Source organism: Equus asinus, chromosome 20 (genome assembly GCF_041296235.1).
Source record: "Equus asinus isolate D_3611 breed Donkey chromosome 20, EquAss-T2T_v2, whole genome shotgun sequence".
Taxonomy (NCBI): Eukaryota; Metazoa; Chordata; class Mammalia; order Perissodactyla; family Equidae; genus Equus; species Equus asinus.
Window position 1 is genome coordinate 19,962,201 of NC_091809.1, and position 27,465 is coordinate 19,989,665.

General features: G+C 39.0%; 3 protein-coding genes across 3 annotated transcripts; all 3 read right to left on the minus strand.

The window, feature by feature from the left end:
* Positions 1-1,648: 1,648 nt before the first annotated feature.
* Positions 1,649-3,802, minus strand: LOC106823652 (olfactory receptor 7G1-like). Its single transcript, XM_014829477.3, has 2 exons — positions 2,882-3,802; positions 1,649-1,666 (listed from the first exon to the last, which is right to left on the minus strand). Exons 1-2 carry the CDS (start codon positions 3,800-3,802, stop codon positions 1,649-1,651), a joined length of 939 nt encoding a protein of 312 aa, XP_014684963.2.
* A 2,873-nt stretch (positions 3,803-6,675) lies between these two features.
* On the minus strand, positions 6,676-7,612 carry LOC106823675 (olfactory receptor 7G3-like). The gene is given in 2 exon segments (XM_014829493.3): positions 6,676-7,350; positions 7,352-7,612. Coding segments are annotated over 2 exon segments (936 nt in total).
* A 6,936-nt stretch (positions 7,613-14,548) lies between these two features.
* LOC106823651 (zinc finger protein 431-like) lies at positions 14,549-26,883 on the minus strand. The gene is made up of 8 exons (XM_070491478.1): positions 26,753-26,883; positions 23,355-23,467; positions 22,741-22,814; positions 21,999-22,125; positions 17,195-17,290; positions 16,500-16,582; positions 14,839-15,994; positions 14,549-14,769 (listed from the first exon to the last, which is right to left on the minus strand). Exons 1-8 carry the CDS (start codon positions 26,881-26,883, stop codon positions 14,549-14,551), a joined length of 2,001 nt encoding a protein of 666 aa, XP_070347579.1.
* Between the last annotated feature and the right edge of the window lie 582 nt (positions 26,884-27,465).

A 27,465-nucleotide genomic window follows, 5' to 3' on the forward strand; every position in this document is an offset into this window, starting at 1 on the left:
ACTCTTGGGAGCTACCCAAGGAAGAATACATGACAATACAAGTTCCCTTTAACCAACAATTCCATCGCAAAAATAAAACTCTCTCATTTCTCCCAGGAGACATAAAAAAGCTTATTCAAACAGACTTATTAATAATAGCAAAAAACCAGCTACAAGCAAATAAAATTTCCATCAATATCATAAAGGATCTAGTTTGAAAACAGTCATCATACTTAATGTAAAAATACAGAGTATTGTAGATAAATCAGTTACTAATACATCCAACAACAGGACTTAATCTCAAAGGTGCAATAATGAGAAAAACAATCAGGACACAAAAGTCATATATTAAAATTAAACTTTTAACAAGTTTTAAAAGAGGAAAATTTCTAAATTGGAAAGGAATACATGCAGGGATGCTAAGACAGTGACATTTAATCCTACGGCTAGTGTCTCAGGGTAAATATGATCAAATACTGGCAATTTCACAGGATCCAACCTAATAAAAGGACATCAAAGGAAGTTATTAACATAGAATTCAGGATTGTGTTTGTCACTGGGAAAGGAGAGGGTGATGTGCATGGGAGACCATTCAGTTGAATTCTATGAAGAGCATTGCTTTATTTTCTACCCCAGGATGGATATATGCATGGTTGTTATGTTACTGTTCGTTCAGAACTACACATAGATTTTTATGCACTGCTTTGCATATGATATTTTAACAAGTAAAATTGAGAAAATGCCCTTCCATATTCCTAATTCTAAATATATTTTCTCATGTTCTAATATGAAAATCATGCATCTCAGACTTCAGAGATTATCAGAATCTCACAAAATGCTTATTAAAAAGTCTCACCCCTCACAAGTCTCCCCAGAGGTTCAACATCAGTAGTTCTTGCAGGAGGACAGGGAACTCTCCTTTGTATGAACAAAGGTCTCAGGTAATTCACCTCAGCAGCTTTTCTGTAGACATCAGTGGAGGAAGCTCTGCACTAGAAGACACCTCAAGCTCCAGGCAGGGAGCTGTTTCCCAGTTATGGTTCTGAAAATAAAACCAGACCTCCACTGACAGCCAGAACAGAAAGCTCTCCAGAAACTCCTTTGATCCTCATTTGAGACCTCCACCGTTTTCACTCCCTCGCCTTCAGAGATGATTCTAACTCATGGCCCTGATTGTATGTGTTTATGGGAAAAGTAATTCTCCTGATCCTGCCAACTTCCGTTTTCTCCTCTCCTGTCTTACCCTCAACATCTCCTTCTCAAAGGAAAGCAGTTCTCCATAGAAAAACTTCCCTCATAAACACATTAAATAGTTTTGTATTAGTGCCCTAAGACTGCACCCAATCCTGTATGACATCAATGATACAATTAATTTTATTAAATTATTTTTCTCTGTGTGGAATCAACCAGAGATGTGCAAGAAACACAGCAATACAAGGTGACTAAGGGGAGAAGTGAAAACTCAGATACATTCTCATAAATAGATCAATAAGGTTTCAACAACATGGATGGACCTTGAGGGTATTATGTTAAGTGAAATAAGCCAGACAGAGAAAGATGTACTCTGTATGACCCCACTCATAGATCAATAAGGTTTCAAAGCAAATAAGATGCTAGAAGATTACCAACATTTTTCCTGCCTACAAAATTATTTATTTTATTATATTACTCAGACCAGAAAAAGCAGCTGACAAATATAACAATAAACTAATACAAATTGCTGAAGCAGGTGGCAAAAATATGGAGAACCAATAGGATTACAAGGCTTTATGAAATACAATGATAGTAGTTAAATTTTATTGAGTACTTACTATGTACCAGGCATCGTCCTAAGTGTTTGTGGTGCTTATGGGTTGGACTTCCTGGCAGGAGTTTCACTCTGTACGGTCAGTCTAATGTTCTTGTAGTAATCATTTTTCCCACACCAACAGAGATTAACTAGGTCGCATATGACCCTGTTTTCAGTGATGAGATTAAAGATGATATCTTATAGAAGATGCCATAGGAATGTCTATTATAAATAGATCTTCTATTAACAGTAGGCCCAGGTAAGAACAGTCAGTTTTCTGTCTCCAGGAATCATGTCTAGATGTGATTGATGCTTGCATGTGTTGCATCTATCTGGTGTCATGAGGGGAACGAGCCCAAGCAAGAGGCTGCTTCAGGGAGGACTGAATGAATCTCCACTCTCTCATTCCTGTACATTCCTTACCTCTCAAGTCCTTGTAATGAAAGATAACTCTATTATCTGAGCATATTAGAGCCAGGATTTCTTTCTCTTATTAGAAACTAAGGTTGCCTCACTGATCAAGCTCAAATATCTTGCAAACATTTCAAACTGCTGGGATAATCTAATGATGGCGATTTTTCAGATGATGAAGCTGAGTGTTGTGGATGCTAATGTTGCCCTGCACATGTACAATTTACCACTGACAGGTCTCAGGAATTACAGAATTAAGTTATGAAAGATCAGCCACCATGTCTCACAATAGGCCTAATTTTGGGGTGCAATTCACATGGCACTATCCATGGGATCAGGCAGAATCTAGTCTCTGCAATGACCACAACCTTGTGTAAGTCCTTTCTCTGACCTATTCACCTTCTTTCACTTCCCTTGTGCTGATAACATTCTCCACAAAATTACTGTACCAAGAACTTCTGCCTCAGATTCAGTTTCTATGAATCCTGACCAAAGAAACTTATCTTAGAGAATGGAAATCATTTGTCAAACACCACAAAGCTAGATAAAGAGCAAGTTAGGTTTCACCCTCAGATAAAATGCATTTAGCCATCACGCTATCCATTCCTTTAGTAATAACTTGGTGATGGAGGAGTCAAGCATTCTGCTCATTCTAGTGAATGTAGCCCAAATCAGATGACAAAATCACAGAAAAGAAGATACCCTACCAATGAGCATCCTCAAGGCTCCCTTCATGTCCCTGTTCCTCAGGCTGTAGATGAAGGGATTCATCATGGAAGTGACCACAGTGTACATCATTGAAGCCACTGCAGTCTTCCTGGAAGAGTTTGTCACTGCAGAACTAATGTACACTCCAAAAGCTGTCCCATAGAACAAGGTAACAACAGAGAGGTGAGACCCACAAGTGGAAAAAGCTTTATACTTTCTTCCTGATGATGACATTCTCAAAATAGAGGAAACAATTTGAATATAAGATAAAATGATTCCAGAAAGGGGAACACCAGCAAATATGCTAGCCACAAAATATATCAGGATGTTATTGATGAGAGTATCAGAACACGCAAGCTTGATGACCTGAACAACTTCACAGAAAAAGAGGGGGATTTCCAGGTGTGTGCAGAAGGACAGCCGCAACGCCATCAGACTGTGGAGCAGGGCATCCACAATGCTAATGAACATGGAGAGTAGAATCAGCAGTCCACAGAGTCGGGGGTTCATGATAACTGTGTACCTCAGTGGGTGGCAAATGGCCACATAGCGATCATAGGCCATTACTGCAAGGAGAAAATTTTCCCAACAAACGAAAGTCAGGATGAAGCAGATCTGGCTGATGCAGCCTGCATAAGTGATGCTCTGATTCTGTGCTTGGATGTTCACCAGCATCTTTGGAATTGTGGTTGTGCTTAAACAGATGTCAGTAAAGGACAGATTAGAGAGAAAGAAATACATGGGTGTATGGAGATGGGAGTCAGAGCTGACAGCCAGGACAATGAGCATGTTTCCCAGGACGGTGACCAGGTACATGGACAGGAACAAGCTGAAAAAGATGGTCTTCAGTTCTGGATCCTCTGTCAGTCTCATGAGAAGAAATTCTGAAACATCTGTTTTGTTTCTGAGTCCCATGTTGTCGATGAATATGATGGGAAAGATGTGGTCCCTTGACCAGGAGCAAGTGTGTCCTCCAAGGCAAACATCATCTGGGGAAGAGAAAGAGTAAAATGAAGGGATGCTTTCTGTATGCATGTAATTTTGTTATTTTGAAAAAATACCTTGAGTTAATAAAGCAGCATGTAAACATTTATTAATTCTGGAAAGGATTAAGAAATGATCCCTTTAAATATTACACTGCCTGTGCTGTTCTGATTAATTAAAATATTTTTAAATTTTATTAGGAGAAATAGGTAGTCGAGGGAAGCAAGCTGATGACTCTATCAGGGTCTGCACTTCCTTCCTCAGAGACCTCACAGCCCGGAAACAGAGATAGTACAAATGTGTGTTTAAAACCCAGAGTTGGAAGACACAGTGAAACTGACCAAGTCTCCCTAAGACCACTATAAGAATTAAGTAAATGCCAGCGAATTTTATAACAATCATCATGTTTGCACATGAGGATACGCCTGCTGAGGAGGAAAATGTTCTTTGCCATGGTCGAGAAAATATGAGACTAGCAGAATGAGGGTTGATTGAGAATCAGAAGAGAGATACAAGGACTCATATCAAGAAGATGGAAGACAGGCAGGAGGCAAATGGTTGTCTTGGTTCTAATCATCCATTGCATGTATGCTCCTCACAGTTTCCCCTGGATGAACTTGTATTAAAACACTGGCCCTAATTCTCAAACTTTAACTAAGGAACATTAGGTTACCCAGACAACGTCACTGTGGAATGATGCCGGACATCTCTCCTAGATATTGAATGATGGAGACTGAAGCTGTATCCTTAGGAAGAGGAGAGGGACTGAATGAAGCACCAGGCTCCTGGGCAAGAGGAATCATCTCTGGGAGGGGACTCAGCAGTCATGTTTCTTTACTGAGAAAAGGCTATTGAGTGAAGTGGTCACAGACAAACACTTTATAGTCTGTGTATCCCTGGAGGATAAATATCTGAAGCTCATCATTAGCCAATTTTATTATCATTCTGATCCCAGAGCTGTGCAAATCCGTAAAGACCAAGAGTATAGAATGGGGGAATTCAGGATGGTTGAGTCTCTGATGCTGTGAGGCTAAGTTTTCACCACTCACTTCTCCACCTGTTTCTGCTTACATCTATTTCATACACTTTGCAAAAACAGACCCACTACCCTTCTCTAATTGGATTCCAGTATTGTTTTTTTAGGTAAAACCAATGGCATATCTATATAAGCAATGATATCAGGAAGCCTGATTATAATTGCATATTTTTTCAGCTATAAGGAGGAATATAATTCTGACACATGGATGAACCTTGAAAACATTCTTCTAGGTGAAATAAGATGAAAAAGGACAAATATTCTATGATTTCAGTTATAAGGTACCTAGAATAAGTAAACTTATAAAGACAGATAGTAGAATGGTGGTTACCAGGGGAGCAGAAGAGAAGGATTGATTTTTGAGTGTGCTAGAATATATTAATAGTTGTTTCTGTCTGTACTGAGTAATATCACACTGATATTGATGGGGTGAGCAAGGTTAGATTTGGACATATTTCATGGGAAGTTTATTTGCCCTACCTTTTTCTTTTTGTTGTATTGAAAGAACAATTGTGAATTTTCTTTCTTGAGTCATTTGGTTTAGTGGCTTGCTCTCAAATGCTTGAATTTCTCAGTCTTTACCTTTTGGATTGCACTTACTCTCTTAAGAAATGCTTAACTCCTCTGAAGTCACAAAAATATTTTTGTATATTGTCTTCTGAAATAGTTAATCATTTTGACTTTTGTGTGTAACACTTTGGTACATTGGAATGATTTTTGTTTGTTTTTTTATCTAGAAAGCAAGATATTATTTATCAGTTTCAATTCCTTTTTTGAGAGTTTTTTTAATGTGGTAAAATATATATAACATAAAATTTACCATTTCAGCCACTTTAGGTGTATAGTTCCATGGCATTAAGAACATTCACAGTGTTGCGTGACCAGAACCACCAACCACTTCCTGAACGCTTTTATCACTTCAAATAGCAATTCTGTACCCATGAAACAACAACTCCCCATTTCATTCTCTCCTCAGAGCTTTCAGAAGGAACTCAACACTTTCAGTCCAGTGTAGCAGTCTTCAGACTTCTGACCTGCAAGACCACAGGAGAATACATTTGTGTTGTTTTAAGCTACTATGTTTGTGGCAATGTGCTACAATGACAACAGGAAACTAATATAGGACATATGTCCCAAGTTGGAATGATGATAAAAACAATGGCTTCTGGATGTCTCTTTGTAAAGTTTACATGTGCATTGCAAAGAGACCCAAGAAGAGGCAGTCAGTTTTCTGTTTCTGGTTGTTATTGTGTCTGAAGTGTCCCTGCACTACTGTGTGCATTGCTGTCCATCAAGAGAACAGGCTTAGGAGGAAGCCAGCACATGGCAGAATGAACTGCAGCCCTGTGATTCTGTGCCTGAACCTATTCAATCTCTGAGGCAATTGATAGGAAAGATGATCATTGTTTTTATTGTTAGACTGTATTGGGATTGAGACTTTTGCCTCATTACTGCTGACGGCATGCATCCTCACTGATAGAGTTGAAGTATCTTAAACTGTCCCAAAATGTAAACTAATATAATTGTACCAACTTTTTAGATGAGGAAACTGAGTTTAGAAAGTTGAAGTAAATTGTCAAAGGCCACCTAGCAATGGTTTAGCAGAGGCAGGATTCAAACCCAGCTGGTCTGATTCCAAAATTCTCACCCTTAACCATTTGATCTCTGGTCATGTGTATTTAAATAAGTTGGCCCGGCTTTCTGGATCACTCATGGTTTATTTCTCTTTGTCACGTACTCACAACGTAAGCCCAAAGCAATTGACACATCAATGGAAAGATGATATTCTAGAGATGAGTTTCGTCAAAGCCCCCATCATGTCTTTGTTTCTTAGACTGTAGATAAAGGGGTTAATCATAGGGGTGACCACCGTGTACATCACTGATACTATTGTACTCTTCCTGGAGGAGTGAGTAGGTGCAGAACTAAGGTATACCCCAAAACCTGTCCCATAGAACAAGGAAACAACTATTAAGTGTGACCCACAGATGGAAAATGCCTTATACTTTCCACCAGCTGATGGGATTTTCAGGACGGAGGAGACAATTTGAGTCTAGGAGAAGATTATACCAAAGAGAGGAACAACACCCAACAGGCTGGTCACTAAATATACGAGGATGTTACTGATGAGGGTATCAGAACCGGCGAGCTTCAGAACATGAGCTAGTTCACAGAAAAAGTGGAGAATGTTCAGGTCTATGCAGAAGGACAGCTGCAGTGCCATCAAAGTATGCACCAGGGCATCCAGAACACTAATAAGGAAGGAAAGAAGGACTAGAAGCCCGCAGAGTTTGGGGTTCATGATAACATTGTGCCTCAGTGGGTGACAGATGGCCACAAATCGATCATAAGCCATCATTACCAGAATTCCATTTTCCAATCCAGCAAAAGTTAAGAAAAAGCAGATCTGAGTGAGACAGGCTGTGTAACTGATGGATTTTCCTCTGTGTCTGAATGTTCACTAGCATCTTTGGGATTGCGGTGGTGGTGAAACAGATATCGATGAAAGACAAATTAGAGAGGAAGTACCTTGGGGTGTGGAGGTGGGAGTCAGAGATGATGGCCAAGATGATAAGCAGGTTCCCAAGCACAGTGACCAGGTATATGGACAGGAACAGGCAGAATAGGAGAGGCTGCAGTTCTGAATCCTCTGACAGTCCCAGGAGGAGGAATGCTGCAGTCTCAGAGAGATTTCCTGATTTCATATTGTTGATAGCCCTGATTAAAAAAAAACGATGGAGGTGACAAGAAAACAAAACTTAAGAGAAACTTCCTTAATCTTGTCTATATTTTGGAATCAAATCAGTTACAGATATTTTCTCCTGCTGCCCTTCCCTCTTCCTTTCCTCTCCGTTTCCAGCTTTATATTCCCATGATTCTTCCCCCTGCACCGCTCCTTATCCCAAGTCTTTATTTTTCATCTATTCGTTGTCACGTATGGGGACTCGATGAGAAGAAAATTAGAATGAAATACTGTCCTCTGCTTTAAGATGCTTCCAAGCAAACAATAATCACAAAATAAAATTACTAAGGCTGATTTCTAGAATAGAGTTTGGGAAAATGCAGCCAGTGGGCAAAATCCAGCCTCCTATTTCTTTTGGTAAATAAAGGTTTACTGAAACACAGCCATTCCCTTATGTATTGTCCATGGTGGCTTGCGTGTTACAACATCCGAGTTGAATTCTTGTGACAGACATCATACGGCCCACAAGACCTAAAATCTTCACTTTCTGGCTCTTTGCTAAAAAAATCTTCCTACCTCTAGTCTAGAAGCTTGACTACATTTAGGTTCAATTTCTGGCAAACATCCTTAAGTATTTTCACGAGGAAGTACGTAGTGTCTGTTTATCCTGCTTCTGGTAATTATTGCCTGGATCCATTAATTCTTCAGGAGTTGCAAAATGGTGACATCCTAATTCACGCTTCATTTGTTGGCTGAAATACTTCCATAAAGAGGAACTTTCCCTAATCAAATAGGTGATCACTCTGACATAGAGTTCTTATAAGAAAAGCAGAATACATCTTCATTCCTGTATTAGCCACTTTTTAATATGATAAATTGGCTTTCAGCATTATCTAAAGATGAACATTATGTCTTCATGAACTAATTTTAAATGTATTTGATATATTTCAATACATTGAAGTTGTTATTCAGATTGATTCTCCAATTGTCCTATCTTTGGCCAGTGAAAGCCTCCTCAAATTGCCTCCTGAGTCCTTCTGAAATGAAACTAGCACTCTCATATCTCCCTTAAATTTGGCATGAAAGATGGTCTATGTCTGTCAATGCCTTGGTCTTGAGTCCCCTGTGTTCCCATGATCCCACAGTGTTTACTGTCTGACAACACCAAAACAGGGTACACCTGCAGGACCTGAGATCAGTCAAGACTAGAGAATGCTGCCTGACCAAAGGAAGGCTTGTGTGAATCTGTCATGCATTAGACGTGTGTGTATGTGAATGATTTTAACAGACACTGGGCACAGGTCTTCTGCTCCACAGAGTCACTTAGGAACCCAGGCTGATAGGGGCTCCACAGTCTTACAGTTGTATCATTTGGAACATATGGCATTTTTAGTCACAAATGTGGTGGATTTATAATGTGTCCACAAATTCTTTGATACTTTCCATTAAGGAAAGATAAGTATGCTGGGAAAATATGATGATGCAATTTTCTCTTTATTATCTGAAGGCTAAAATGTCCCCCTTGGAAACTAGAGTGAAGCATTTATTTACCATAACAGAATAGTGTGAGAGATAATATATAAGGAACCTTAAGCAAATAAAATAACAATATTTGTGTGACATCCTCAGAGTCCTAGAGAGAAAGTATCTCTTAATTAGCTACTCCTGATATCCAGGCCACTTAACAAAGGCCCCAGAATGATGGATGAAGAGACAGAAGTGAAATAGAATCAAATATGCTCTGATAATTATACTTTCAGGATAATGATGGGACTTACAACAATACATGCAAAACGTTTGTCATAGTACATGCAAATAGTAAAATGTTAGTACTTTTTTATCTGATTATCTTTATGCGTGGGAGAGAAAATAAGACACTCAGTTTTGGAAGTTCCTTACATTTTCCTCACAGGTAATTTCTTACACAAATATACATGACCTTTTCTGCTTAATAGTCTTTGACCACATGAATGGAGGTTAAAAAAAGAAGGAGGGATAATTAACTGCAAAAACATTCAAATATTAATGGGAGTCATTACAGTTAATCTCCATGCATACATTAATAGTCTGGATAGATCTGTTTGCCTTTTTTTTACTTCCTTCATAGGTATCTCATCAGTGTCTTTCACTCCCATCATTTTTCCTTTCTTCTTGCAGTTTCTGAGAATGAAAATTAATCAGTCTTTATCCAGTAGTAGAGGTCCCTCCCTCTATTTTTGTCTTAACCCATGTCTTTCATTTGTACCATAGACAATATAAAAAAATTTTCAAAAGTTCTCATCACAAGAAAGAAAAATGTGTAACTATGAGTGGTGATGGATATCAACTAAACTTATTCTGTCATTTTGCAATATATACATATATCAAATCATTGTGTTGCATACTGTTGTACACTGAAAACTAATACAATATATCAATTATGCCTCAATTTTAAAAAAGAGAGAAAGAAAACGTAGAGTAAGCCACAGATCGGATCCTCCCTCCTATTATTACTGGTTCAGCCACCTCGGTCCCTGGTTCAGGTGAGAAGTCCTGTGAGGACCAACTCACGGCCAGCTCCAGGCCACTCCTATCCCCTCTGGCTTATTCTGATTCTTGAGAAATTGGGAGATCCTGGAACTCCCAAAAGCGGGAGTAAAAGATTGGTGTGTCTAAGCATCTGCTACTGTTCTTATGAATTAATGAGTTAAAGTCATTTCTGTAATGGTGTCTCAGTCAAATAAATCATTGATTCACGTGTGCACTGATTCCACCTAATCCAAGCCCTTTGCTTCACAAATTGAAGCTCTGTGCAGCAAGTTGACTGTTTCCCGGAGAAAGACAAGAGATCTTGATAATGTCAAGCATATATGGGTAAGACTTGAACTCAGACAATCCTGGGTTCAATCGTGATTCCTCTAATTGTGACATGAATCTGTGATGTGGGAAGGTCCCTGAAATTCCCTGAACAGATAGAATTCTCTCATTTTTCTAATGGGAAGTACTGTTAAAAAGTGTACAGAGGTACTGCAGGAATGAGAAATGAATAGATGGAAAGCATCAAGCACAGCGCTCAGCACATAGGGCCCTGCATTGATTTCCATCATTTTTGGTTTTAGCTGTGGACAAGTCTTGATGCCTAGAAGGAAATTTGAAGGTGAGACTGAGTGAAAGAGGAAGCAGGGGAAAAGGAGAGAGGACACTCCAAGAACAATGTCCCAGCGGTGAGAAAGGAGGGATGTGCTCAAATCCCACTGGGAGCCCTCTTAGTATAATGAAGTAGAGGAGGAAATAACCCAAATAAACATCAGGATGAGAATAGATAACAAAACTTAAGGCATAGCTATGTTATGCCACATTATTCTAATGCTATTTTATACTATTTTAATACTATTTCATCATCCTTAATTTTTTAAATATTCATCATAATTTCTTTAAATATTCAAAACTAAAACACTTATATTAGTTCTAGGGGTATAAAATTAAAGTAAAAAATTATTAAAGGAGAAAGGCAACTTATACAATGACAGCTACAGCAAGGTGAAATTTATGTAAATTTAAAATGATTAACTGTTGTTTACTTTTTATTTACTTTTGCTCAGGAAGATTCACCCTGAGCTAACATCTGTGCCAATCTTCCTCTATTTTGTATGCAGGTCACCACCACAGCATGGCTTGACAAGTGGTGTATTTCCGCACCCAGGATCTGAACCTGCGAACCTGGGCTGCTGAAGCAGAGCACGCCAAACTTAACCACGAGGCCATGGGGCCAGGCCCCAACTGTCATTTTTGGTTTGTTTCTTTGTTTGGTTCTGGTAAGGAAGATTCATCGTGAGCTAGCATCCATTGCCAATCCTCCTCTTTTTTTTTGCTTGAGGAAGATTAGCCCTGAGCTAATATTTGTGCCAATATTTCCCTACTTTGTATGTAGGATGCCTCCACAGCATGCCTGATGAGTAGTAGGTCCACACTTGGGATCCAAACCCACAAAGTGAGGCCACTGAAGTGGAGCATGAATAAATTTAACCACTTGGCCATGAGGCAGGCCTCTACTGTTTATTTTTATGTTTTAAAAGGTTATATTTTAAGCATCCCATAAAGTACAAAGAATGACAATAAATGGGGCTTAAACTCACCAGCCAGCATGATCAAATTCAAATATTGTGCCAAATTTACTTCACTTTTTCTTTTTCATAAAACAATGCAGATCTCCTTAAAGCCCCAGTGTGTTCTTGCATAATCAATACTGATCTTCCCTTCCCAGGTGTAACCATGATACTGAACTTCACGTGGATCAATCCTCTGGAGTGTTTTATATGAGTAATGATCTATCTATAAACATTCTGTTTATGTGATGTTACAGATTACATGTTCATATTTATTATACATGGTATAATACATATTTAATTTGGCAACTTTGTTTTTGGTTTCACACCATGTGTCTGAAATTTATCAAGATTAATACAAGCAGGTCAGGTTCATGAATCTTAACATAGTCTCACATCAATGGTCATTTGGGTTTGATATGACTTTCTTCTACAATAGAGAAGTATCTATAGAGATACATTCACATGCAATAATAGCGGTACACTAAGCATGGCAAATAATCATCAAATTCCAGAGTGGTAAAGCTCTGGGAAGGGAAGGAGAGAAATAGTAGTAAAGAGGACTTCATATGTATGTATAATACTTTATTTTTAAAAGTCTGAAACTAATATGGCAAAGAGTCAGCATTAATCCAGAAGGCGGTTGTATGGCTGTTTTTCTGCTCACGGTGCTGTTCTGATGGTTTAAAATATTTCACGATGCTTTGTTTTGGAGTTTTCAAAGAAACACTGGATAGCCAGACTAATGGGTCTCAACCTCCTCTCCCAGAGTCCTCACAGAAAAGAAATAAGGGTGAGATTTGATTTGTCCTCGAAGGATGACATCTGTAACCAGGAATGGGAAAATTGAGAAGCCAAACTCACCTTACTCCAGCCCCACTCACTGCCAAAAAAATGAGAGAAATGAGAGAACTGTAGAATACCTGTTCAATTTCTGAAGGGGTTAATTCACGCTCGGGTGGGGAAAGAGTCCTTGGAATTAACAAGATAGAGTAGAAGCCAGAAATAATGAAAGCTGATTGCAAATTGGATGAAAGAGGGAAAGCAAATAGATCAAGAAGAGGGTCAAAAATTAGTTTGGAATCTCACTTATAACAATCCCACTGAACATTCTCTTACCTCTTTGTTGTCCTCTGGATAGGTTGGTTAAAAAAACAAACAAACATCTGTTCAATTTCTCACAGAATTTATTGGGGGACCTCTGATTACCTTGGAGCCATCAGAGTAATTTACCTCTCCTCTGAATATTGAAGGATATAAATGGGAAATCTGTCCCCCAAAATGACAGATGGACCAAGCACGGCAATTGGATTCCTCGCAAGAGGGATCATCTCAGGAAGGAGACTCAGGTGAGTGGCTTCCTGATCTGAGCAGGGCTGTTGAGTGGAGTGGTCATAGGTAGACTATTTGAAGTCTCTTTGGCTCTGGAGGCTCAATTTCCCAAGCTCCTCATTAGCCAAATTTGTACTGTCATTTCTTCCCCAAGTCAGTTCAAATCCTTAAGGAGCATAGCTCATAGAAAAGGAGAACTCCTGGATGGCTGACTCCTGACCTTGAGAAGACAGGTATATGTCATTCTCTTCCCATGTTTCCTCTCACTTCCAGGCAGGGAACCTCATCTTTGGATTTTTAGGTCTGACCTTAAGGGAACTGGTGGACTTCTCCTTAGACCAAGTGTCAGATTTCTGAGTCAGAAATTATCACTAGAAGACTAGAGAACCTGAGTGGTATAATCCCCCACAGGACCAGAGACTCAGGGATGCAGAGAATGTATCATGAGTCCATCTCCACAAAGTCACTGCAAGAAATATTTATCTTTTCTTAATTAAAGTCCCTTCATGAATGAGGTTAGGACTATTGTAGGAAAGAGGTAGCATAGAAACCAATTTACTATTTACCTAGGCAGGTTTTTGGAGGTTGCCTCAAAAAAAAGACATTCGAAACAACAATCTTAAGCAGATCACCAAAAAACTACAAACTGTAAAGGAAGCAATTGATAAATTGTTGGCATTAATATTGGGAAACTCTGAAGGATATACAAGAACTCTCTGTACTATTATTTCAAACGTTTGCAAGTGTAAAAGTAGTTCAATAAAAAGTTAAAAATTTTAAACACAAAAGTTAAACACAAAAGTACTACATACTCATCAAAATGGCCAAAATGAAAAAAAAACAATGTGAAATATTGGCAAGATAGTAGGAATGTAAATTAGTGCCACTTTGGAAAATTAGTTGATTTAGTATTGAACATATGTGACCATATGTATTCCTTATGCCCCAGAAATTGTACTCCTAAATATTTACTCAACAAAAACAAAGTTGAGCAAAAACGCCAGGCACAAATGTTACATATGATTAGGTAAAAGAATGCATATAACTCTGCAAATATACTAAAATCATTGAATTTTCCACTTCAAATTAGTGACCTTTATGGTATGTAAATTATCTCTCAATAAAACTGTTAAAAATGCATGATTCCATACAGTACCTACATTCTGGTAGTAGGAATCAGGGTGATTAGTGATTGAAAGGGACAATTAAAGGATGATTCTTGGCTGGTGATAATATTTGTTTTCCTGACCAATGTGTGTAGCAAATATAGATGTGTTCTACCTTGTAAAAATTCATGGAGTTGTACACTAGTTTTAGATATCTTAAATGCAAACAAGAGAGTGTGCTGTAAAAAGTACAGAATTTCAAGGAGGACTTAACCATCCACAATCCTGGTGGGAAGATTCATTATGGACCTTGTGTTAGGAAATGATAGATTAAGAGACATGAAATGTATAAGTACATAAATCATTTCTAAGCACAACTTAAGGACTAGACTAGGAGTTCACTGGAAGCTATTCTACATGATGTCATTAGGAGTTTTATCCAGCATGAGTTTTCTCATGATGCCTAAGGGATACGAGTTTACTGAAAGCTTGCCCACAGACATTACATTTATAAGGTTTTTCTCCAGTGTGTACTCTCTTGTGCACAGTAAGATTACTCCTTACACTGAAGGTTTTCCCACATTGATTACACTCATAGGGTTTCTCTCCAGTGTGAGTTCGTATGTGTATTGTAAGGGATACACGCCTCCTAAAGGCTTTTCCACACTCACTACACTTAAAGGGTTTCTTTTCTCTGGTATGACATTTCATATGTCTCCTGTGACATAAGAGACCACTGAAGACTTTCCCACATTCCTTACATTCATATTCTTTCATTCTCATGTGAATTTTCTTGTGCAAAATCAGGAAAGATTTTATCCTGAAGGCTTTTCCACATTGATTACACAAAAAGGGTTTTTCTCCAGTATGAATTCTCACATGTTCTTTAAGGCATGAGCGATCCCTGAAGGCTTTCCCACAGTCATTGCACTTATAGGGTTTCTCTCCAGTATGGATTTTCTTGTGCACAATAAGATTAGAGCTCATTCTAAAAGTTTTTCCACATTGATCACACTTGTAAGGTTTCTCTCCGGTATGTATCCTCAGGTGTGTCTTTAGGGATGACTGACTACTTAGTGCTTTTCCACAGTGACTACATTTAAAGGATTTCTCTCCAGTGTGGATTCTCTCATGTCTTCTAAGGTATGGGAGAATACTGAAGGTTTTCCCACAATCATCACACGTATAGGGTTTCTTTCCAGTATGTATTGCCTTGTGCACAGTCAGCGCAGAGCTCCTACTGTAGGTTTTGCTGCACTGATTACATTTGTAGGGTTTTTCTTTTGAATGAATTCCTTGATGTTGTCTGAGAAGTGAGCTATCCCTGAAAGTTTTTCCACAGTCACGGCATTCATAGGGCTTCTCCCCAGTATGAATTCTTTTGTGCCGTGTAAGGTAAGAGGTTGAGCTGTAGGTTTTCTCACATTGATTACATTTAAAACATTTTTCTCTAGTGTGGGTTCTCATGTGCAACTTCATGGATGAGTGGTTCTGTAATACTTTACCACATTGACTACATTGAAAGGATTTCTCCCTGTGAGTTTTTTTATGCTTCTTAAGGTCTAAGGTTGAAGTTAAGACTTCTCCACAGACACTGTAGTCACAGGATTTCTCTTTTGTATGTTGTCTCTTGCGCACAGCTACATAAGAGCTCTTGATGAAGGTATTTTCATCTTTCTTATATTCACAGGATTTTTCCCCATGAAGAATTTTGTCACGTGGCTTAAGATGTGAACAATCTGTGAGGGCTTTCCCAGAGTCAAGGCATTGATGGGGTTTCTCTCCAGGATGAATTCTCTGACTCTGAGTAATACTGGATTTCAAGCTCAAGGCTTCAACAATTTCACACCATTCAATGGATTTGCCTCCATGAGTTTGCTCCTTTTGATAAAAAATATTGAGTTATGATCATGAGTTATCATATTCATTATATTGATGGAGAATTTCCCTTCCCATAAATTCTGACATGTCTAACACTTTATTAGCATTAGAGTTTACTTAACATTTTCATAGTGAATGTGCAAAGTTTCTGAGTGAGTTTATCAGCTTGAATAAGCTGAATGCTATACCAAATAGCTCCATCGAAGTCTCTTCAACAGAGTTTTAACATACAATTGTCTTAGAGTGAACTATATTTTAAGCATTTAATATCTAATCTCCATTATGAAAATATTTACTTTGAGAATTCTCTGTACCCATTTTGTGTGCTAGGTTACAAGTTTCCTTCAAATTAATGATATTTAGAGAATCTCCTGCTTTCTGTTGGTCAAACAAACGTGGTATCACTTGCCTCAAATTACCCTATAGTTCATGTGCTCCTTTTCTATCATATGGAATTCTGGACTTCTAATATGGAGGACAAGAAATTATCCCATGTGAACCTTACCTCCCTCTTGACACTGAATGTTTCTTCCTCCAAAATATCTTGTTTATGTTGTGATTGTTTAGTTTGAAGGAGAATCATCCCATCTGAACAGATTGGGGAAAATAAGTTTTGGAAAAGACATGATGACAATATGTTGACAAAAGCAGTTAGAGCCCAAACCCAATCTCAAAAAAAATGGAAAACCTAACCAGGTGGCTAGAGTAGGAAATGGTAGGATGATGGTGACAAAGAAAGTGAGACTCAGGTGGATTTCTCTTCAAATATTTATCCTAAACTTGGGAAAACAATGTGAGAGAACCATGAATTCATGATCAAAGGAAGAATACTTAACATGGTTTAGTATTTTGCGTAATACTAAAGAATGGTTCTTTCATGATTGAAAATTACATTGACAGGCAAAGGCTATTATTATATTTGTAAAATGGCAAGAATTAGACGATGATTCCAAATTTAAATATCAAAGAGAAAGATCTATCTTCCCCTCAGAGCATAGGAAAGTATGAAATGATAGGTAAAAAGTGAAAGAGTAGGGAAAGCTGAAACTACACGAGGAAGCTCACACCAAATGGTCTCTGCTTTCTCCTTCAATTTAAAGAGTATTTTTTAAAGTTTTCTGTTTAACATTTCATAATGTACCTCCTCCTCACCCCAACCAGATCTGGTAGGCAAAACATTCATATATGGCTGGCACTCACCTGAACATGTGTCTTGGTGAATTCTTCTCTCTACTGTCTCCATTTCACCCTTTTGCTCCATCTGGGTGATCAGGGTGGGTTTTCTTAGTTGATGTCCTACAATGGGGAGCAATAAATGTGAGAGAACCATTTGGTGTACACAACAACTGCCACAAACTATAGCAACACCTTGGTCTTTGAGGTTCTGAAGATAGGCAAGAGTGACTTTAGGAGCAGCAAAATGACGACAAATTTCTAATCGACAAAACAAAAGTAAAGCCTGTGGGAGTGTGAAAGATGACATGAGTGGAGTCATATTAAAATAGAGCCAGAGCAGCCATTTCGGAGGAATTGCCTTGCATGTCTTGTTTTCCACATCTCCCAAACTGGACCAAACCACCAACATTCTAAGAAGTCAGTAAGGACAAGAACACTCTGTCCTTAAAGATTGATGAAATTTGACTTTGCAGATGACTGAATCTCAAACCAACCAATGAAGTACAAATCTAGCCTTTTGCGTGAAGACAGAATCTCAAGCCAATCTATGAAACACAACTGTAGCCTTACTCATCTAGCACCAATGAACTCTTCTTTATTACAGCCTATCTCATCCTCTTGCCTTTTTCCTATAAAAACCCTGAGCCCCTCTCTCCTGTTATCGAGACACCATTTGGGTTTGCACCTGAATTGGTGCTCCCTGCATTGCAATTCTTTGACCCAAGGAAATGCTTTGCCTCTTAAACTGGTTTCTGTTTTTGTAGGTTGACTTTGTTTTGAAGCAGATGAACTTCCAGAATGACAGAATGAGGCCACTGGTTAACCCATCCTCCCACTAAAACAACAAATGATGGGTAAAACAACCAGAATCAATCATTCCTGAACTCTGGAGATAAACCAAAGCCATAGAACAAATGGAAAATTGTCTATCCAAGAGAAATTACTGAGACTTCATAAGAGATCAGGATCTGTGACACTTTAACTTAAGATTATTCCCATCGCTCTTTCCTCACCAGCTCTGTGGCATGGTAACTAAAAACTAGCAGCCTTGGAGTCAACAGAGAGGTCTTATCTCTTTTGCAGGTCTTTTAAAAAAAAGTCTCCAGAGCATGTTCAATATTTTATTGCTAAACTTGCAGCTCCCTAGAAAATCTCTCTTCTCATGATGTTGCAGCTATTTGATTTGACTCAGATAAGCTCCTACCCCAAGGCACTACCAAAAAATAGCACTCTGCTAGAAACATAGCTAAATGCTTATGGGTATAATTTCACTCAGGGCAAACAAGAGATTGGCTGGGAATTTGAATGGAAAACAAGAAGATCTAGACAACGATAGTAATCTTTGAAAATCTCCAACAAATTCCCAAGGATCTAAAAGTCTGTGTGCATGAACAAGGCTGTGCACATGCCCAGGAAAGATTTATGAAGGGCTAAGTCCTAAGGCACTCAGCTTCGGCTGACTTGTAGACTCTGTCCAAGCAGGAAGTGAAAGCTAAACCTTATAAGTTGCCTGAAGCTTAAAGGCAGGAATTCTCACATAGATCTCCTTGGCAAAGGGTGGGAGAGATATAGGCAAGGCATTTAAGAAAACTCTTTACCAATCATTGGTGGACTAGCAAATTATAATGATCAGGTAGTGACTCCTAGGAAGCAGGCTTAAAAATAAAAACAAGGACTTAAGAAAAAAAAAGCTAGCAGAAAACTGTGGCTGAATGCTGCAGGAAATACAGAATTTGCAGCATTTATCTAGGAAAGTCACTAAACAAATAAACACCAACAAGAAAAAAAAATTGGTAACAATAAACCTTTATGGCAGAGGGATCAAATACCAAAGTTGTCAAAATACATTATCTAAAATGTCCTGTTTTCAACAAAAAAATAGGACACATGCAAAGACACAGGACAGTATACCATATATACAGGGGAAGAAAGGCAACCATCAGAAAATGTTCCTAAAGTGACCCAGATTTTGGATTTAGTAGACAAAGATTTAAAATCATCTATTAGGGGCTGGCCTGGTGGCATAGTGGTTAAGTTTGTGTGCTCTGCTTTGGCAACCCAGGGTTCTCAGGTTTGGATCCTGGGCTCAGACCTACACACTGCTCATCAGTCCATGCTGTGGTGGCATCCCACATACAAAATAGAGGAAGATGGGCACACAGATTAGCTCAGGAACAATCTTCCGCAAATGAAAAGTAAAATAAAATAAAATGATCTATTATAATGGACAAAGACTGAAAACTTTTCCCCAAACATTAGGAACAAAAAAAATAATGTCCACTCTGGTCATCTCTATTCAAAATTATACTGGAAATTCTAGCCAGGCAATTAGGCAAGGAAAAAGAAATAAAAGCCATCCACTTTGGAACAAAGAAAAATTATCTCTATTCACAGAAATCTGAAGGCATCCACAAAAAACTATTAGAACTAATAACCACGTTCAACAAAGTTGCAATGTACAAGATTACACACAAAATATCAATGGTATTTCTATACACCAGCAATGAGCATACTGAAAATGAAGTTAAGAAAACAATTCAATTGACAATAGCATAGGAAAAAACCCCAGGAATAAATTTAACAGAAGAAGTATAAGAGTTGGATATTAAAAATTATAAAACAGGGGCCAGCCTGGTGGCACAGTGGTTAAGTGCGCAGGTTCTGCTTCAGCTGCCTGGGGTTCACTAGTTGGGATGCCAGGTGCGCACATGGCACCGCTTGGCATGCCATGCTGTGGTAGGTGTCTCACATATAAAGTGGAGGAAGATGGGCACGGATGTTAGCTCAGGGCAAGTCTACCTCAGCAAAAAGAGGATGATTGGCAACAGTTAGCTCAGGGCCAATCTTCCTCAAAAAATATATATATATAAAACAGTGTTGATAGAATTTAAAGACCTCAATAAATGGAAAGACAGCCTTTGTTCATGGATTGGAAAACAATATTGTTTAAGATGGCAATATTACCCAAATTCATCTACAGATTCCATGTGACCTTAAACAACGTCTCACCTGGATTCTTTGCAGAAACTGACAAGCTAACCCTAAAATTCATATGAAAATGCAAAAGATCCAGAATAGTCAAAACAAATTGAAAAAGAAAAACAAAGCTGGAGAGCTCACACTTCCCAGTTTCAAAACTTACTACACAAAGCTACAGCAATTAACAGCAAGTAACAGCATGCCTAAGGATAGACATATAAGCCATTGGAATAGAATTGAGCAGCCAGAAAAAAATACGTAATTTGACTTTATGAAAATTACAAACTTTTATGCTATAAGTTACCATCAAGAAAGTGAAAAAGCAGCACAGAATGAGAGAAAATATTTGCAAATCATATATCCAACAAAAGATTTGTATGCCAAATATATAAAGAACATTTACAACAAAGTAGGAAAAAAAGGCAATCTGATTTTTAAGTAGGCAAAGGATTTAAATGGACATTTCTCCAAAGAAAATATACAAATGGCCAATAAACATGAAAAGTTGCTCAACATCATTAATCATGAGGGAAATGCAAATAAAACCACAATGAAGTACCATTTCACAGCCACTAGAATAGCTATAATTAAAAAGACAGGCAGGAGCCAGCCAGGTGGCATGGTGGTTAACTTCCCTTGCTCCACTTTGGTGGCCCAGGGTTCACGGGTTCAAATCCTGGGTGTGGACCTACGCACTGCTTATCAAGCCATACTGTGGCAGGCATCCCACATATAAAAAAAAAAAAAATAGAGGAAGATGGGCACAGATGTTAGCTCAGGGCCTATCATCCTCAGCAAAAAGAGGAGGATTGGCAGTGGATTTTAGCTCATCCACTTGAGGTGCTTTCTTCCTCAAAAAGAGATAATCTTCCTCAAAAAAAAAACAAAAAAAGACAGGCAATAAGTGTTAGTAAGAATGTGGAGAATTTGGAACTTCATGCATTGCTGGTGGGAACGTAAAATGATACAGTTGGTTTGGAAAACAGTTTGGCAGTTCCTCAAAATATTAAGCATAGAATTACCAAACAACCTAGCAATTCCACACTTAGGCATATACCTAAGGTAATGAAAACACATGTCCACACAAAAACTTGTACGTTAATGTTTGCAGCAGCAATATTCATAATAGCAAACATGTTAAAAACCCAACTGTCCTTCAACTGATGAATGGATAAACATAATGTGGTACCAACTTAAGAGAATATGATTCAGCAATAAATAGGAATTAAATACTGATGTGTGCTACAACATGGATGAACCTTGAAAGCATTACGCTAAGCGGAAGGAGCCAATCACAAAAGACCACATGTTATATGATTCCGTTAAAAGAAGTGTTCAGAGCAGGCAAATCTATAGAAACGGAAAGTAGGGGCCAGCCCCTGTGGCCAAGTGGTTAAGTTTGTGCTCTGCTTCCACGGCACAGGGTTTTGCTGGTTCAAATCCTGGGCGCGGACACGGCACCGCTCGTCAGGCCATGCTGAGGTGGTGTCCTGCATGCCACAACTAGAAGGACCCACAACTAAAAATACACAACTATGTATGGGGGGGGGGGAGAAAAAGGAAAAATAAAATATTTCAAAAAAAAGAAAATTTAGGAAAGGCAATGAAAATGTTCTGGAATTAGATAGTGGTGTTGCTTGCACAACTCTGTGAATATACTAAAAAAATTGTTTTGTATAATTTAAATGGGTAAATTATGATATGTGAATTATATCTCAATACAGCTATATTTTTTAAAGTAAAAATCTACAAAAAACCTAGTCTGTACCACTAGGTGACTGGGGCTTACTCATCCCAGAAACCCACACACACGCTCAATAAATACAGGAAGGGATTGTGTCAGCCTTACCCAGGGAAGCCAAGTTTTTGTAGTTCTCCAGCATCACATCTTTGTACAGTTTTCTCTGAGATGGATTCAGCAATGCCCACTCCTCCTGGGTAAAGTCCATGGCCACATCGTCAAAGGTTATTAGGTTCTAAAATACCAACACATTCTGTCTCAACCAGCAACCAAACCCATCAATGCTGCTGGGAAGAGGGTCGTGGGTGATAGCACTAGGGATGAAAGACCTGTTTCATAGTAATTTCAAGATTCTGAGGACTCTCTTCATTTAACTCAGGAACCATTTCTCAGAATCTTCCCTTCTCTATTCCTGCTCGCTCTTTAAATGATCTCATCCAGTCTCAAGAATTTAAAGCATCTCTAACATATGATGAAATGTCTCTCTCCACTTCCAGCCTGAGGCCTTTTACCGTTTTACTTTCTTCTATCTCCAGGATCCAACACAGGCCTGAACACATTGCAAGCATGAGAGAAATACTTGCTAAGTGAATAAATTATTTCCCACAGAGTAATCATCCATTTTTTGAGGCTCCGACAATCTTATATCTTTCTTTTACTTTCCTTAACAGCACTAAGTAGGAAGGATGCCTAAAAAAATTGTAAATAGTAGGGTAGTGGAAGAATTCTGTTGGAAGTCCCTGAACCACCATTGGAAGTCTCAAGATGCAGGTTGGGTGTTAGAAGGAGACGCATTCACCACAGGGGACAGGAATGTATTTTAGAAGAAAGAAAAAAGGTCTTGACTCACTTGTAACCCAGAGTGGAAGTTTTCCACCTCTGTAATCCTCTCATGGGCACAGCCAGGGTCCTGAATAGGCAGAGCTAAGAGGAGAGGGTGATGTAAGAGTCTAGGCAGATCCAATATTGTAACATTCACAAGCCTAAAAAAATTGCCCAACATCAATTCAGTCACACATACACACACACAATGAATATTAGCCAGAGCAAACTGCCCCATCCAGAGCCATAAAATAGGTTGCCTTGATACCCACGAGGAATGGACATATAGTCACAATTTTCTTAGCAATGACATTGAAATTCAGAAAGGTGGACTTATTATCTTTCCCAACTTCATGAAACAAATCGATTGGATAATGATGTGCCATTCATAAATTTTCTTTCCCCTCTCTGCCATGCACATTTGTGCTTCCTCCAAAATTGCAAAAGGCTTTGAATCAGACATGAGCAAATTCTGGGGCTCCAAGGGTCCATGGAGCTACACACTCACCTCCTCTCATTTCAGCCCTTCTTTCCCATCCTTCTCTGTGGCTATTCAGCTCCCTTCCTTTGTGCCCACTTTAAGGTGGAGAGATCACCTAATCATAGTGAAGTGTATCCACCTTAGGAACTCACCAAACATACCAGACAGAAGTGTGGCTGCCATTTTGCAGGTCTGTGAGTAATATGCCCAGACATCAACTAGGAGGACCAGGATGCTCCTTTTCTTGCTACTATGGTCCACACCAAGCAGGGTTCTGAAATACATATTAACAAGAGAGTTCACAAGCTTTCCATTTCTCCTTTGTGTTGAGGACAATTCCATCGTAGTGCATCCAGTACGTGTCCCTTTCAGATTCAAGCTGTCTTTCATCCTGGGGCTTTGGTTTGCGTGCCATGTACAATCTCAAAGAAATATGGTAGATGTTCTTTACCTTCCCCATTCCTAATGTATATCCACCACATAACCCACCACTTATCAAAAATCCCACCTCCAATGAGGCACTTCACTGGCTTCTTATCTGAATTGACACCACCACCGACTTATTGACATCGACACTGACAACCTGACTTATTAAAGTCATTGGCACCAGACTGTCATGCTTCATTTTGACTCCCAGGCCTGCCTCGATTCAAGATGATTCTATGTGCTTTGTCATAAACTAGCAAATATCACACGGCTTCCTCATTTCAGGCACATACTTTGAACTTATCATCACCCGAGGTTCTTCCCCTCTCCAAGGTAAAAAGACCAACATCCCACTCTGAACACAACTGCTATATTTCCACTCTATTCACTTTTTAACCTGTACTATATCTGCTCTCTTACCTCATAGAGGCCTCTATTCTGTCCATTCTTCCACTATATTGCTATTTATAATCCACATTTCCTTGGCACTACATAGAAAATGCCATGGCCCATCATTTCAATATGTTTTTCAAAACCTTAAATTCCTCTCTCTCTCTGTCCTATTATAACACCTGCCCTGGATAATTCCAACCATCTGCCTATCCTGCCTGGGTAATTCCTACCCAACCAGTTATATGTGAACCACTACAAATTTAAGCCCATCTACTCTAAATGAGCTCTCAACACTAAAAGGAAAGCAAAGTTCACCAGGCAATTTAATCTCGTTATCCAAAGACATTTTCAGAATTTCTCCAGGATTTTGAATCTCGTATGGTCTCAACATTTCCTTTTCAATAACGAATGATCTTCCATCTTCCTTCACAGAGAAATGATTAACAATGATGAGAAGGATTTCTTAGCTCTTGCCACTAATTCAAAAGTCATCCCACAACATCATGGTTTCTTTTTTCTTTCACTTTGCAAACAAGAAGTCTGCATTCTTATCTAAAGCCGATATGTCCTACTCTGCTCTGCCAATATTTTCTATCTTTGGCACTACTGATATTTGGAGCTGGATACTTCTTTGTTATGGGGGCACCATCCTGTGCAGCATCTTTGTAATCTACCCACTAGATGTCAGTAGTATCTCCTCTAGGTGTAAAATAAAAAACATCTCCAAGTATTGCCAGATGTCCCCTAGGGGGCAAAGTTGCCCCTGTTAAGAACCACTAGTCTAATCCTTTCCTATCTTCTCAAAAAGCTTGCTTTTATTAGCTCTTTATTAGTTCTTCCTTTCCATCACCATCAGCTTCTACCCCACTATACTTATCCCTTTAACATCAAAACATAATCAAATACCTCCCATTTTGAAACAAATTCATGCCTTGGGCCCCACTTAGCTCTCCAGTTACTGCTCAATCTCTGTGCCTCTTTATCTTCAGCTTCTTCAAAGAGTAATCTACCCTCACACTCTCCCCATTTCCTCACCTCTCAATATATTCCAACCTGGTTTTCATCCCACCACCACTTCACTGACACTACTCTGCCAAAATTGCCAAGGATTTAAGAGAATTAATCCAGTGAATGCATTTCTGTCTTTGACTTAGTTGGTCTCTCAGGAAAATTTTATCCTTAGTGTCTTCTAGAAATGATTCTCTTCCCTGGGCTTTTGAGACCACCATCTCCGGGTTGTCATATTACTTCTCTAGCCACTCTCTTTCAGGCTCCTTGGAAAGCTCCTCTCCCACTGTTGACTGTCCCCCAGGCTCAGTCCTGGCCCCTATTTCTTGCCTTATTTTGTGCATTCTATATTTATCCTTTCACTTGAACTTAATTCCCATCTCTATGCTTGTAACACCCAAATCTCCAGTTTGGGATCTCAAGTTTAAGCTTAAGATCCATATATCATGGTGTCTTTTCAAAGACAGACATCTAAAATTTTCATAGGCACCTCTGATGAAACTTAGGAAACTTATCATCTCTTCCCAAAAAACTGTTTTATTTCAAACATTTGCACTCTCAGTAAGGAGTATTAGTGCTGTAGGTATTCAAGGCAGGCAGAAGGGATCATTGGTATCACACCCCTCCCTTCACTGCCACCCCACAGCTATAATTAATCGAAAGTGATGATTGTTTGACAAGGCTTTCTCCCCTCCTGTGGGCTGCAATCTATTAAAACCTAATAGAATCCTTGACTCTCTCCAGCAGCCCACAGCAGCAATTGAAATTTTAATATAGGCACATTCTCTCCCCCATTCCCAAAAGGCAGCGGCAATCACTTGAAACGAACACTATTCCTCGCTAGGCTCCTCTACTCTACCCCACATCACAAATCTATTGAAACTCAGAGTAACCCAAACCACACCCTTCTCTCAACATCCAAATCCAATCAATTATTCAACTGCTTTCTCCAGAGAAAATCTCCCCAACTACTGAACTCTCCCCCCTCCCCTGCCACATGGATAAATCTTCCTCTTTGTTATTTTTCTGCCCATTTAAATGTCATTTCCTCAGAATCACCTTTATTGTGAGCCCCATATCCAATATAAAGCCAGCCGCCTCTTATTTTATTAAGAGCTCTCTCTATTCTTCCTATGTAGACCTCGTCACTATTTGTAACTATATATTTAGTTCTCCGCTTAATCATGTTCTTTCTCTTCCTCTAGATTGCAACGTCCAAAAGTACAAGAGCGTGGTCTTTTTTTATTAAAACCCTATACCCAGTCACTAGCACATTGCTAGCCACGTGGTAAGTGTCCAATACTCTGGGTGAAGACATTAACAAGTCACCAAAGCATCAATTCCACCTTCCATCTGTCCCCCAAATCATCATTTTGTACTACTTTGCAACCATCCAGAATCTAGATTCCCATCGCTCATTCCTGAACCTTACTACTAATCCTTAATCTTTTCTCCATTCAGCCCAGCTCCCTCCTCAAGGTGCAGCTTGCTCTGCTAAACACAAATCTAATAACGTTACGCCCCTGCACCCAAAGGCTTCCCACCTGCCTTGGAATTAAGTCCTTAACTTGCTTTCAAGGTTCCGAGTCAATTGGTCAGGGCTCTTGCAATTTAGTTCACCTTGATTTCAGCCATGTCCTGTCTTGCTCAGTTCCAGGAACACTCCAGGCACTTATTTGCTTCAGGGACTTTGCATGTGCAAAGCCCTCCTGCTAAAATGCGCTCCACCCACTCCTCATTCCTGGCCCCATCACAGCCCAGCCCACTGCCCGGCTGTCTCCTAGTCATTTCTAAGGTTGACGCTTTAACAGCTTTTCTTTCCAAGAGGCTTTCTGAACCCTTAGACGGAGCCCTTTCCGACATGCTGTCATTTAAAATAACTCACAATCAGCTATTATTTACAACTAGGCTTAATAGCTGAACTGTAAACTCCAGGGGACCTGACCTTTGTAAATTTTGTTTGCTGTTATACCCATGGGACTGAGCAAATTGTAACAAGCTCAGTGTAGGCATGTCATAAATATTTGTGGACTACTGACAGGCAACAAAATCTCACCCCAACAATTTGTTGGTGTGAACACACCAAATTATAAGGCATATATATACTAAAACATATTATAATAAAAGATAAAAACAATGAAGTTTATTAGTGAGTTTTTAAAATAAGATAAATCCTATTTAAGTAAACAAGGCATCAACGTCTGCAAGAGAATACCTTTTCATAACCAAATTCATTGCATTTTAAACCAAACTGGATACGGAATTTGCCTTCATTATGTTTTATCTGGTTTGGGGGGAAGTAAATATTTACTTCATTAATACAACATGAGATCAAAATTCGTTCCATATAGAGTCAATTCAACTCTAATTTCAGAACATGCCTTGATAATGTTTGCATTACTCTTTTTTAGAATGTCTTGACTTTCAAGCATTGGGGGCTGTAAT